A 13,969-nucleotide genomic window follows, 5' to 3' on the forward strand; every position below is an offset into this window, starting at 1 on the left:
TATGTTTGGTGCTTTGAGGTGTTCTGAAACGAAAACAAGATTCCTGACACTTCTATTCCAGCCATCTATGCTCTCCCTCTAGTTACTGGAGCAACAAAATGCGTATGCAAGAGCTCGTTCATCCCATCCTCTCATCAGGCGCGAAGGCAGACAAAACGGCAAGTTTTAGCCATCTGCAAGTTGCCTTAGAGCCTTACTTGGCAAGAGGTATCCCACTCCCTTTCCTCCGTGTTTTCACATCTACCCACCAGCAGAGCACGGGCTAGTCATCCTGTCAGATCTTTATCGGCACTTTGCTTCTGGTTTAAGTATTTGTCTCTAACAGACCTAGCGGATACTTCCTCTGAACAACAAGCTGTTAACTATTTCCTACAACTGCGCAGCTCCAGCGTGCCCTGGCACTCCGTTTAAAGAGCCATCTGCTGAAGAGCAGCCACAGTGGACTTAAAAGGTAAACAAATCTCAGCCCAGGGAAGATCAGAAGGGCCGACAGGCAGTCCTGCTGGTGCTGATTTATTCTTCCTTATCTCCTGCCCTCTCCTCCCTGAGCACACTAGCTGTTCTCCCACTGTCCTTCTCCCAGGGAAATCCACGTGCTTGCTTTCTACAATTGTGTATTTTCAATCCTCAAGTTCTTTAAGTCTTTTAATTTTAATGCAATGCTCTTCTTTCGGTATACTGCAAACCTGCCAGAGTAAAGCACTCACTTGAACTCGTTCCCAACACCATGTAAGTAAATCCCTGGCTCTGGGAACAGAAAACCTGCAATACTTTGCCCAGAAGCAATCTGAAATGGCAGATGCACAGCCATTTAACCCACTTAACAGCAAGCAGAGGAGATGCTTTGGCTCACACTGCTTTTCCACTTCTGCACTCATGAACTCCTCCCTAGCTTTGAAGTCATCAGCGGGACAGTCACCCACCAAGCATGGACTTGATGCCCTCATGGCAAAACCTCCTTCTAAAGACACTCTCTTCATTCATAGCTCATAAGAGCAGGAAAGACGGCTGTCCCCTAGCGTAACTCAGGCTACAGGGCTTCCCTGAATTAACCTGAACTAGGGCATATTTTTGAGAAAATAGTCCAGTTCTGATGTACATTTCTAGTGCTGATCAGTCAACCCCAGCACTGTCCCTCACGTGTGTTCCAGTGCTCAGTTGTCCCTGCTGCCAAAGAAATAAACCAAAAATTAGGGGCAAATTTGTCTAATTTCAACTTTCTGCTACCAGCTCTTGTTAAACACTTGTTTTCAGACCAGCATTCAACCTTTCAAATTTCTGCTTCTGTATCACAATTGAGATATTTTAATCTTCTGATAAACTGAAACACGTATTTTCTGAGCCATCAATATCGCTGTTACAACGACCTATCCTCTTTTCCATCTTAGTGTCATCTATGATACCAAGCTCTATTACTTTGATATATACTAATTTTTAATTTTTTGCATACTGATTTATAGTTTGATGCACTGTACATATTTAACATCTCTAGAAAGGTAAGTATTTTATCAACATATGATACGAATTCTTGCATCTGGCTTTCCACTGACGACAAAGCAGAACTGTTTTTTAACACCCCTGCCTCTTCTGTTACTGACAGTGCTGTAATTTCCATTTTACTGACCGCTTTGGAAAGAAAATGCTCTTTTACTCTCGCCAAGTTTTTAATTCAGAGGTCATTTTGCTTCTGTATCAACCCTTTTTCATGCCTGGTTTCTAATCTATACTCAATTCTTCCTTGTCCTATTTCCCTTCTCTTCCCTGCCTTCTTCACTTCACTACTGCCCTCTGCTCCAGTTACCTTTGTTGGTAAGGCATTTAGAGAACTCCATGCAGCACCAGCTCCATTTATGTCACCAGAAAGCAATTATTAAGCAATATTTCAGTCTATCTTAAGTGAATCAGAAGAATAATCACATCAAACATGAAAAAAAGCAGAGCTGTCACCTCAGACTATCAAAACTAATCCACGTGTGTTTTTCTGATGTGTCATAATTATGTGTTATTACTCCAGGATTGCATAAGGGTATAATCTCTTCTGAAGATGTTCACTACTTATTTTCTATAGCAGCTAAAATCTAAAACACAGAACAATTTCATATTAAAAGCATGATGCTGAGTTACAGTATTATAAAACCAACTTTTGGATAGCTGGTTCAGCAGCCCCAGTTGGAAAATACGGAATCCTGGAAAAGGATTACAGTGGGTTTTACATTTAGGAAGAGTTACACTGCTGGTCACAAGAGAGGCTCACATTACTGAAAGTACACATATTTGCTGGAAAATAAGTCTCTCAAAAAGAAAAAAAGAAAGGAAAAAGCATCAGACATTTGAACAGCTGGAAGCGTTTTTAGAGACTACCAAAAAAGGGAAAAAAAAAAAATCTAGAATAGTATTTCCCTTTCTGTAGTAAGCATCACAGTGGTGATATAATACGTTCTCAAGAGGCTTAACCACGTCTACTGTTCAATCCTCAAAGGCTGTTTCATAAAACAAAAATTAGTGGAGTCAACAGAGTTTCTTCACAAAAAACCTGAAGCTGTCATTCCATGTTACGTTTATTTTTCTACCATCTTTGTCAAATGTCCTAGAAGAGCTATGAATCTGCGACAGTAAGGTACAGTCCACTGTGCTCTGGCAAAACTCAAGATTTTCTTCCTTTCTTTGTTTATATCTGATTTCAGTATTAGGAAGATGTTGTTTGATGTGCCTCTGATACAAACGTGAAAAGACTGTTGTCTACAGAAGGATCTAATAAGACAGTGAATTAAGGAAGTAATAGCAATCATGGGCATAAACCAGTGTGACTACTACATATATTTTGATAAAGTATCTACACTCCAGAACCAACATAACTTGAATTTCTTTTAAATTAAAATCTAAGGGCAATCTCTTAACCTTAAATTCTCTGCTTACTCCACCAATTAGGATGCTTTATTTTCTTTACCGTAGCGTTCCCAGGACCATGTCAGCACTAGGATTTCCTTTTGCTAGTTCTTTTTGTCACAATGAATCTTTCAACATGTGCCAACTCCAGACAAACATTATTGGTAGTTTGCTCCAGTACAAAACCCAGGCAACAAACAATACAAGGCTCCCTTAGCAACACCCTTGAGTTCCCATTACAACTGCCATTACATACTCTATAAGGGGCTGTTAAATTTACATTCATGAGCTACTGTATCCTTCAGAGAACTTCCTACCTTCACAATGTGTTTTTACTCACACCTAAAAGCAACAAAAACTAAACAAGTTACGTTTTTTAATCACATAACTTATAGCAAAACACCACCTAGTTCGTTAAGCGAAACCATTCATTCCTTCCTCATAGGGACCAACTGCAGATACAGAATGTAGTCAGTCAGCCATGTAACACAGAAGCCTTGTTGTGGTACATGTCTGAAAATATGCCTGCTATGGTTTAATCACAACATTTCATATCTAAAAAAATGTCTAAACACAGTTCTAATAAAATAGCAGTGCTTTTCATACAAGACAAATTCCCAACCTGCAAAAACAAAGTGAAAAAACAGGGTAAAATATGAAACAATACCAAACAGCAGAAATTCAGCTAAAAAACAGAGGCAAATCACCCAATCAGCTCTCACTCTTACTTATCCCTTCCCAAACATCCACTGTTTCTGGTTGAGCTTTTTTATCTCTATTCTTCACTTGCTTCTCTCCCAGCTATTTGCCCTCATCTCTCAGCCTTGGTTCTCTTCCTCTCTTGCTTCTCTCACTGCATTTCCACTGAACAGGGCACTGCGATACCTTTTGCAACAATCTACAGAGGACCTCCAAAAGACAAGGGCATTTCTAAAGAAAAATTAATTCCTTTTTTTTTTTTTTAATAGGCACTCAAATACCATTTCATAATTTACTTCAAAAGAAAACCTCACAGATACCGCTTTCTTTGTTCATCACATATAGTGTGCAACCTTAAAACTCTTCCAGCCTATTCTAGAAAAACATCTTTGTTTTGAACAATTTTGTGTGTTTGTGTGTGTCCATAACCTGCCTCCCTATGCTTTAAAATATTCCCCAACACTTGCCCACTCATCTTCAAAAAGGAAATTCCATGTGAACAACCACACAGGGACCAGATTCAGGCCATACCCATGCAGCAACGTTGCCAACATACTTCCATAGTAATTGCTCTCTGCAATGGAATCATCAAAATGCCTATTGCAAATCCATATACACTCAAAGATGTCAGACTTCAACCAGTAAAGCCCTTCAGGTAACACGGGCAAAACCTAAACCACCACTACCCAATAAAATAAACTCCCAGATAACAGACAGAAAGACAAAAGGACCCAGTTAATGCGAGAATACTCCTCAGAAAAAACCTGCCGACCCCTGAACACCAAAGCTCAGCAGATCTGCAAACAACAAGCTTAGGAACTAAAATTCTAACTCTGTTGGATATTTTAAAAACTACTAATTGAATAGCAAGTCCAGTTTTATGGCACCTTGTGAATTTCGTTCCTTCTCCCAACCCTTTGATGGACCTGATACAATGAACAGTCCATCTTTTGTATTTAGCTTTGAAGTCTGCTATTCTGTTCTACACCTGAAGACCGCTTGCTCAACAGCTTCGTATAACAAGATACTATTTTTATTTACAAACACGGCCACACATATACCCATCGGATCATTGCAGCTACAAAAAAAACCATGGCTACCTTCCATGTTATCCTCTACTAGGAAACATTTCTGGGCTACGTATTTTACTCGTTTGTCTCTCTCTTTTTGGTATCTCTTTCCTCCACACCCTAACATTTTCCACCGCATACCTGTAAGAACACAGGTTTTCTTCTCCTATCTTTTTGTTCCCTATCTCAAATACTTTTCCTAGTTTTCCCCTTCATCTTTCTTTCCAATTTCCCCTCCACTGCAAACACAATTTGCTCTTCCCCAGTGCAGAGCTCCCACAAGGAACAGGGTTAAACAAGTTTAAAGAATATCCATGAGCACGGGAGAAAGAGACATGCAAACAGTTCTGGGTCATGACGCTCAACAGGTATGTCCTAATACTGAATCCAATGTGCATATCAAAAGACCATTCATGCCACTCCAGTCACCCTGAAGAAAAGTTCAATCCCTATTGAATCAACTGTTCCAACAAGACCAAATTTTCTAACAATTCATGCTAGAGGATTTGTTCTCTCAAATTCCATGCTTAAGTTCCTATGCAACGGAAAGCCATCATCTCCAGAAATGAAACCAGGCGATCCAATGAAATTATTTATTACTGTTCTACCATCATGAATATTCAAACTTGTTACAAGTGTTCACCATGAAGCAAAAACGCATTTTATCTGCAATTACAAAGACATATGCATTCTTCCATATGAGAACTCAGTTCTGTTGAACATTTTTATGAGTCCATAATAAATGTTTCGAAGTCCTGGTCTAAGTCTGAAACAAGGGCATCCACAAAATCTTCAACTGAAGGCGATTTCTGAAGCATACCTACAAAAGCAAGACAACAGACTCTTAGCAAGAATATTATGACCTTGAAAGCTTTGTCAATAATACTACTTACTGATAAGTAACTTTCAATGTCACAATTGGACAGAAATGGCTTTCATGTTTCTTCATCAAGAAATAAATGCAATTATAGTGTCTAGGGATTATTTAATTTCTTCAAGCTACCTGTTACATGTTATCATAGAATTGAAAGGTTTCAAGACTGATTTTTATCACTGCAATCTTCCTTCAGTAGGGAATTATATCAATTTTACAGCCATGTAAGCATAGACTCAGTCATTTCCAAATGACTGGAATAAATCAGTGATTGAGCGGATATCTAAATCCTTATCTACTGAGTCTCAAGTCTGACAGAGCCAGAAAAAACAACATCTTTTCTCAAAGTGTTACACACATTAAAAGCATTTTAAGTTAGTATTTAAAGTACAATTACTGCTGATTTTTTTCACGAGGCATGAAACATACCCTCACAAAAGCATTTTCAGTGCACTGCAGTTTTGATTTTGCTTTTTTACAGCACCAGGACTTATCTTTTATTAAGAATTTAAATTATTGCATCTGCTAGTTGTAGCATATGGCTAGAGAACAACAGGCAAGGAAATGCACATAATGAAGAATCACACTCAAGTACTTTGTCAGGTAATCCTATAAACAGAGCAGCTAAAAATCTCACACCTTCCTCCTCAGAATCCCAGTATTCAGAAAGCACGAGAATATTTCCTGTAAATTATTTTCAGATGCTTCTTTGTACTTAATATTGCATTAATGTTGGCCTTTTCACTGTTAGCAACATTTTCAAGATTATATATGGAAATTTACTGCATTACTTGTACCAGAAAAAAAACCCCAAAGCACAGCTGCCAAATAATGTAAAATTTAATCTTTGTACTTCTTTGAAGTGTTCTGTTCTTTCTGACAACTGCCAATGTAAATATAACCTTGTTCTACCCTTTCTGATCAGTGTACCTACCGAACATAATTTTATATTCTTTCACATCCTTAATAATATTTGCTTTCAGTGGAAATTATAATTGCATGCTGCTAGAAGACTGGAATCTTTTACTATAACACAATGATTCAAAACCCACCAGGAAACAGACCAGCTCAATGTAATTTTGTGTGGGCAACCAAAAAGGATTTTCTTGCTAAGACCTCACAGAATCCCATTTTGTTCTGATTTAAACATGTTGCATGTGTCAACACAAACTGCCATGACCCAGTAGATTAATACTTGGTACTAAAAGGAAAGCAAATCTCTTACTATATAGAGGTTGACTGAAATGCAGTTAAATGAAGTTTGCATCAAGCTGTTTTCAAAATGAAAGAGAACGGAATTACTATTTCCAAATACTTGGTAAACTCTAATGTTAGTAAAATTGCTACAGAATTACTTCTAGTTCACAGAATGAACTATAGCTTGAATGAAAATATAGAATATTCAAAAATATAGAATTTCAATATAGAATGAAAAATAGCTTGCTGTACGCTGTGCTGAGAAACAGATGTGTCCAGATACTAGCTACTAATCCAACCTCCCCAGAGAGCCGTGGCCTCTTACAAACTCCCTCTCTAGGTTCCTGAGTGGGCTGCCCGGGGGACATGCATATTTTCTCCCTAAGAGGCTTGGAAAATTTCCAGTTTAAACTCGTAGTATTTCCCTGTAGTTTTCTCAGAAGTGCAGAGAAGTCTTCAGAGGGTGACAGGGATGGCAGCCCACTGGAACATGTACTGTCACGCGTGACTACTGGAGCTTCGTCTTAAACTCAGTTGGAGCCATCCCATCCCAACCCAACAGTGCAATTCATTTTGCCTTTTTTTGGCTTCATTTTGCCTCAGATTTTACAGCTGAACTGCCTGCCTCTATTTCTAGAGACTGAACTGTAGGAAGACCCTCACGGGTGTCACTCATATGACCTTTTTCAGAGATCTACTTTATGAAGAGACAAATTGTACCTATGAAGAACCTACTTTTTCTTGTATCCCAGAAAGAAAACCTGGATGATTAGCTGAGAATCTCAAGTTGGTGAAATTATTCCTTCCTTCCAATTTTTAAGATGTGGCTCTATAAAAGAACCATTTTTTTCTGTAGCAAATATGCCCTTTTCTATCAGATATCAATATGGAGAGATGACTGTAATGCTGGCTACAGAGAATATAATGATGGCCATAACAGGCATAACCACTACTCCCCAAGCCCCAAAATACAAAAACTCCCTTCAAATACTGACTTTATAAAAAAAAGCCATCCCAGATGTCATTTAGCTAATTCTTTTGGTACACTAGAATTTATTCTGCTGTGGACAATTCTTAGAACTATGATTATCAATACACTGCAAAAGAAGAAAAGCTACCAGTATAATGATTAGGGGGAAGAGCAGAGACTGATGCTGGGATTATCTTCAAGTAGATCTAATTTCCCTCTTACATAAAAATGGCAAATCATAACAAAAACATTCTAACCCTGGATATTACAAAATGAATAAAAGAAACTTAATGAAGTACAGTACACTTGAATATATTTTAGTGCAGCTGAATGCAGTCTTACCAAATCTCACTCAAAACTTGTTACAAATTACATTCATTTAGACTCCACATCGAATCTTTTAAATGTGTAGGAGAATTCAAAATCATTTTGGCAATAGTGGTGTCAAATGACCTCCAACCCAGTAGTTCCAGCTTTTGATAATACAAATAGATTTCAGGTTTCTTGCATTAGTGGTCTATTGCATTGTTATTTTCCCATCACTGACATCGCAAACAGACACTAGCAGAATTTGCTTTTGCAAGGGAAGGAAGAAGAGCAACAGAGGTCACTGCTGAAGAATTCCTACTGTAGTAAAATGATCATGCCCTTATGAAATAAATAACTACAGATTTGAGAGCAGACAACTCCAAAAGAAGCAGACACTGATGGTATTTCCGTGTTTTAACCTCTTACTCTGTATTGATGTGTTAAGAATTGTTATGTCTCCCTTTAAACTCCATTAAAATATATCAAAGCAAGATCAGCTTTGATATATTTTAAGTACTCAGCACTTCAGTCTAAATGATTTAGTAAGATGTCCACAAGGTCTGATGGTTGTTGCAGTTTTAAAATCTAGGAGTGTATTTTATATGTTCAGCCCAACTCCTATTTCAGCTCAGTCTCTCCCAAGCCTAAGGCAACTGCATAGCTTATCTTCTCTGCTTTGAAGTTTTCTTTCACATTACAGCACTGTGGTTAACCACACCCTTTTGAGAGATGGTTAGCTATAACCTACAATCACTGAAAATTGGGAGAAGAATAAAGCCTGTGGCAAAATTTGGCCTCTGCCCCTTCAGAACACTAATTATTTTGGGTCCATGTAGCTTGACTTAACATATGTTGCCATTCACATCACCTTTTAGGATTTATGCAGATTTCTTATACTTTCAAAGAGACACACAATCATTATCTGAAGATTTTCACAGCCTCTTCAAATCATGATTATTCCACAAAGTACAATTCGAGGCACAGAAAAACAACGTTTCAAACTGCATTGCAGCAAATGCATGTGTGTTTACACATTCGGTTGGTTTGATTACCATGTATGCACACGGTACAGTATGACTGTCTGCAATATAACACAGCATTAACAAATCAAAGACACAATTTCACATGTTGCACAAGGACTTCCTGAGAGACCCAAAGGGCCATATGACTGCATCAAAACTGCAGGAGAAGTGCACTCCAGGATTTGTTCCATGCTCTCAGTTCCCAGCTCATCCAACCCAGTACTTTTCACACTGCAATTCACTTTCTGGCTATGCACCTGGGTTTCTCTCCAGTCAGGGAGTGCCAAGGGAGAGAGGGAGGGATGGTCCACACCTGAATCTTGTTCAGACCTGCAATCAGCACACAACTGGACCTGGAAGGGACACCTAGGTTACGTATCTTTAAAGGAATTTGGAATCCCTAATGCCATGTAGTCCTGGGATGAGAGGGTCTGCAAGAGCCATGTGGCTGACCCAAAGTGACAGAGGAATCAAGTTCTTCTCAAACTGTATTTCCTCTCTAAAGAAAAAAAAAAAAAAAACCCAACAAAAAACAAGCAAGCAAGCCTCTTGGACAAAGCACTGTTTACTCATTTTTTAATTGCTCCTGCTATCCATATGTGTGACTATTTCTGAATTTTGTAGATTATCAAAGGGGTAAGATAAAAGGGGTCACTTCAGAAAATGTTAAAAAAGGTTTCATAAAGCCGTTGTGTTTGGTGGTTTTGGTTGGGGTTTTTTTGGTTTTTTTAATGGAAACAAATGCCAAGAGAATCAGATCCAAACAAAACAAGTGTATTATGTTTTCTAATTAAAGACTAGTCCAAACAGGAATCTTGTCAGTAACTCCACTGGATGGCAGGTCAGATCCTTTACCTTCCCTAATCAGTACATCTACGGAATCACGCGGGAGAAAGATGAAAAGTTAGGGTCATATCCAAACACAAAAGACAGACAATAGATAGCTTCTGAAAAGAAAATGTAACAAAGAAACTGTATAAATGAAACCCGCTTGTGAAGCTATATGTTACCAGTCAATGAATATGGCTAACTTCACAATGAGATATGGAAGCACTTCAAAAGTGAGGCTACATACAGGCATCCAAAAGCCAGACTTGTACAAAGCACTTTTCTCTTTTTATATATATATTAAAAATGCCTGAAATAACAGCCTAAGGAACTTCAGGTTTCTGAACTACGGCACTAGTGAGTACAGAATCTGGACTGTTACACTGAAGAAAAATAAAATCAACAAGCTTTTAAGTTTGGCGGAATCTGTCTTTAATCAGGAATCTATTTGCTCATCTGCTATGAGAGCACAGTTTTGCAACTGATGAAAACCAACAAAAGAGAAATCAAGTATTATGCAACATCCATAATGAAAAGGACAAAATGCAGCAAGAGGAGTCACAAGCTGATTGAACCCAAACCAATTAAAGAACAAGCAACTGTTCTTACTTTTCTCCTTAAATTCTCGGATTTTGTAATAAATACAGAACAATGAAGTATGAAGATACAATAAGCTTTTCCATCATGTGTGTTCTATAATTTAAACTCAAATAATCCCAAACAATCAAATTATTAACTTGTCAAAACACTGGAGTCACCTCAATTTCATTTCCCAGGGAGTCATTCAAGCATGCTTGTTTAAGTTTTGCACTGTCTACAAATGAACATCACAATATGCACAGGCAAGGATATGCTGATGAATTCCGGTTATTTTTATGATCTTGAGTATGTTTTAAAATTTCAGTTTAAAGTAGTATGAAAGAAACACAGAGTATAAAACTGAAATTCAGAATACAAAAGTGGCCAGGGAGATAACCTGAAGCAAGGAAGACATACCCTTGATGGAAGAGGATCAGATCAGGGAATACTTAAGCAAACTGGCCATAACATAAGCCCATAGGCCCTGACAGAAGGCACCCGTGAGTGCTGAGGGAGCTGGCAGAGGGCACTGCAAGGCAAATCTCAGTAATCTTTGATAAGATTGGGATCACTCTGGGAGAAGTGCCAAAACACTGGAAAAAAGCAAATGTCATTCCTATCCTCAAGAAGGACAAGGAGGAGAACCAGGGAGCTACAGGCTGGTCACTCTCACCTCAATCCCTAGGAAGGTGGTGGAGCAGCTAATCCTGGACACCATTTTCAGGCTCATGCACGATGGAAAAATCATCAGGAATAGTCACCATGGATTCACCAAGGGCAAGTCATGCTTGACTAACTTGATAAACTTCTGTGACAGAACAGCTGGCCTGGTAGACAAGGGGAGAGCCATGGATATTATCTACCTGGACTTCAGCAAGGTTTGACAGTTTCCCTAAGATACTCACAGAGAAGCTGTTGATGTACAGGCTGGATGAGCAGACAGTGAGGTGGATTAAAAACCGGCTGAATGGCCAGGCCCAGAGGGAGGTGATCAGTGCCATGAAGTCCAGTTGGAGGCCAATAACTAGCAGTGTATCCCAGGGGTCAATACCAGGTCCAGTCTTGTTTAACATCTTCATTAATGACCTGGATGACAGGGCAGAGTTCAACAAGGTCCTACACCTGGGGAGGAACAACCCCAGGCACCAACTTATGCTGGGGTCCACCCAGCAAGAAAGCAGTTCGCATGAAAAGGACCAGGGGGTCCCGGTGGACACCACGTTGAACATGAGCCAGCAGTGGGGCCCTGCTGCAAAGGAGGAGAACGGCATCCTGGGCTGCATCAGGCAAAGGATCGCCAGCAGGCTGAGGGAGGTGATCCTTCCCCTCCATGCAGAGCTGCTGAGGACACACCTGGAATGCCGTGTCCAGTGCTGGGCTCCTTGGTACAAGAGAGACATGGATGGACATACTGCAGAGAATCCAACAAAGGGCCACAAAAATGATGAAGAGACTGGAGCATCTCTTCTACCAGGAAGGGCTGAGAGAGCTGGGACTGTTCAGCCTAGAGAAGAGAAAGCTCAGGGAGATCTTGAGTATTAACACCTGAAGGGAGGGTGCAAAGCAGATGGAGCCAGGCTCTTCTCAGTGGTGCCCAGTGACAGGACCAGAGGCAATGGGCACAAACTGAAACACAAGAGGTTCCCTCTGAACAGCAGGAAACACTTTTTCCCCGTGACAGTGACCGAGCACTGGCCCAGGTTGCCCAGAGAGGTTGTGGAGTCTCCATCTCAAAAGCCACCTGGGACATGGTCCTGGGCAACTGACTCTAGGTGGCCCTGCTTGAGCAGTGGGGTTGAACGAGATGATCTCCAGAGGTCTCTTCCAACCTCACCTATTCTATGATTCTGTGAAAACATCTTGAAAACCTCTGCTGTTTTCTGTAAATCATAGTCCGTGCTACATTCACCAGTATGATTCATGCTAACGCTGACACAGGGGAGTTACTGCTGTCTTGTTCTCCTGTTACACATAAACAAACACACCAGCAGGTGCACTACAGTTACTGACTGTTAAGTGACGCACAGTTCTGTTTAGTGGTTTATGGATTTACTGATTTAAAGAAAAAAAATTAAAATCAAACTGCCTATATTTTATACATAGATTTTATGGTCACATCATAAAAGATCCCATTATTCTACTATTTACATGAAGTTCACTACCCTGCAGTAGGCACCACTTTTCCTTAAATATAGCTTGCTCTCTTCTTCAAAGCCCAGGCTACACAGCTATCACCTCTTAACCATTCACCATTGGTCCTGACAACTCACCAATGAACTAAATTAATTGAGGACTATAAGCATGAGGACTATGAATATCGAAATGCCTAAACCATCTAATTACTGCATTACAAGAGTTAAACTTGTCTGTGTGCTTTCACTGTATCTTACCAGACTTCATCATATTTGGATTTCCTTTAAACTTAAAATAAAGTTGGAATTTCCTGGACTATGATGCCACCTTTTTAGCTTCATTTCCATAGCAAGTTTTATCCAAAACAACAGATGCATAATCTCAACTCCAAACTGATTATACCATGTTCTACTGTGTTCTCTCACATGCAAAGGGGAAAGCCAGTTCTACTTCCATTGATAAGTCCATCCACAGATGAATTCTCCAAACTTCATTCAAATAATATTTGATTAAAGGGAGCACACTGTCAGCAACTTCAACATAGCATCTAGGGCATTCCAGAAAGATTTCATGCTCAGTAAAATTCCAAATACATCCCAGAAATAGAAGAGATGATAAGCATAACTGGTGTTTAAAAGCATTCATTCTTTCTATACCATATGACTTACAATTTATTATTGGATTTGCTTGTAAAGATTTACGTTCCTGTCTTGCAACTACCTAATCCACAGTTTTGGGCTACAGTTTTTTGAGGTTACAAACACAGGCTCTTCAAGAACAGTAAAGAAATGCAAGTTTGCGAAGTCATGTTAAATAAAAAAGTAACCCTGAAGATCAGAAATATAAACAGACTAATCTTGAAAAAAAATAGTTGCTTAATATATGATGAATCTAAGGAGCAGAGAGGTTATGGCCTCAAATATAAACAGATAGGTCAAAGAACTGAAATGTTCTAGTTATGGAACCCTGCCAATCTCATGATGAAATACAGACACATTACCACTGTCTTCCTTATCTGAGAAAAATCCCCACAACTTCCTGTCTACCAAACTGAAGTGAACAGAGGCCAATGAATTCATATTCATTCTTAATATTAAGAACTTCAGACTAAACTGAAAGATGCCCCTTCAGATGAAGGGCTTACCAAGTCCTCCTATCATGAATAGCAACAGTAATGCAAAAATGTTTGGTTTGAATATTGCAACATTACAAAGGAAAGTTTTTATCATGATCTCAATGACAGTCAAGATAAATTCAGCAGTTTCTCAAACTTATTTCATTCTCCTGACATTATTTTTTTTAATATACAAATTATAACATCTTTGCTATCGCTATGAATGATTTTTAGAAGTTACTTTCCTGATTCAAAAGGCAAGTATGGTATAGAGAGGAATAATGAACC

At 39.1% G+C, this 13,969-nt stretch overlaps 1 protein-coding gene across 1 annotated transcript in view; it reads right to left on the reverse strand.

The window, feature by feature from the left end:
* Positions 1-5,234: 5,234 nt before the first annotated feature.
* The window catches only part of MIPEP (mitochondrial intermediate peptidase), an 80,973-nt gene continuing 72,238 nt past the window's right edge, over positions 5,235-13,969 (reverse strand). Inside the window, exon 19 of the mRNA XM_055701636.1 lies at positions 5,235-5,475. Coding sequence (XP_055557611.1) covers positions 5,381-5,475 — 95 coding nt within the window. The 3' untranslated portion in view covers positions 5,235-5,380. The remainder of the gene's footprint in view (positions 5,476-13,969) is intronic.

The sequence above is a fragment of the Falco cherrug genome, chromosome 2 (genome assembly GCF_023634085.1).
Source record: "Falco cherrug isolate bFalChe1 chromosome 2, bFalChe1.pri, whole genome shotgun sequence".
Taxonomy (NCBI): domain Eukaryota; kingdom Metazoa; phylum Chordata; class Aves; order Falconiformes; family Falconidae; genus Falco; species Falco cherrug.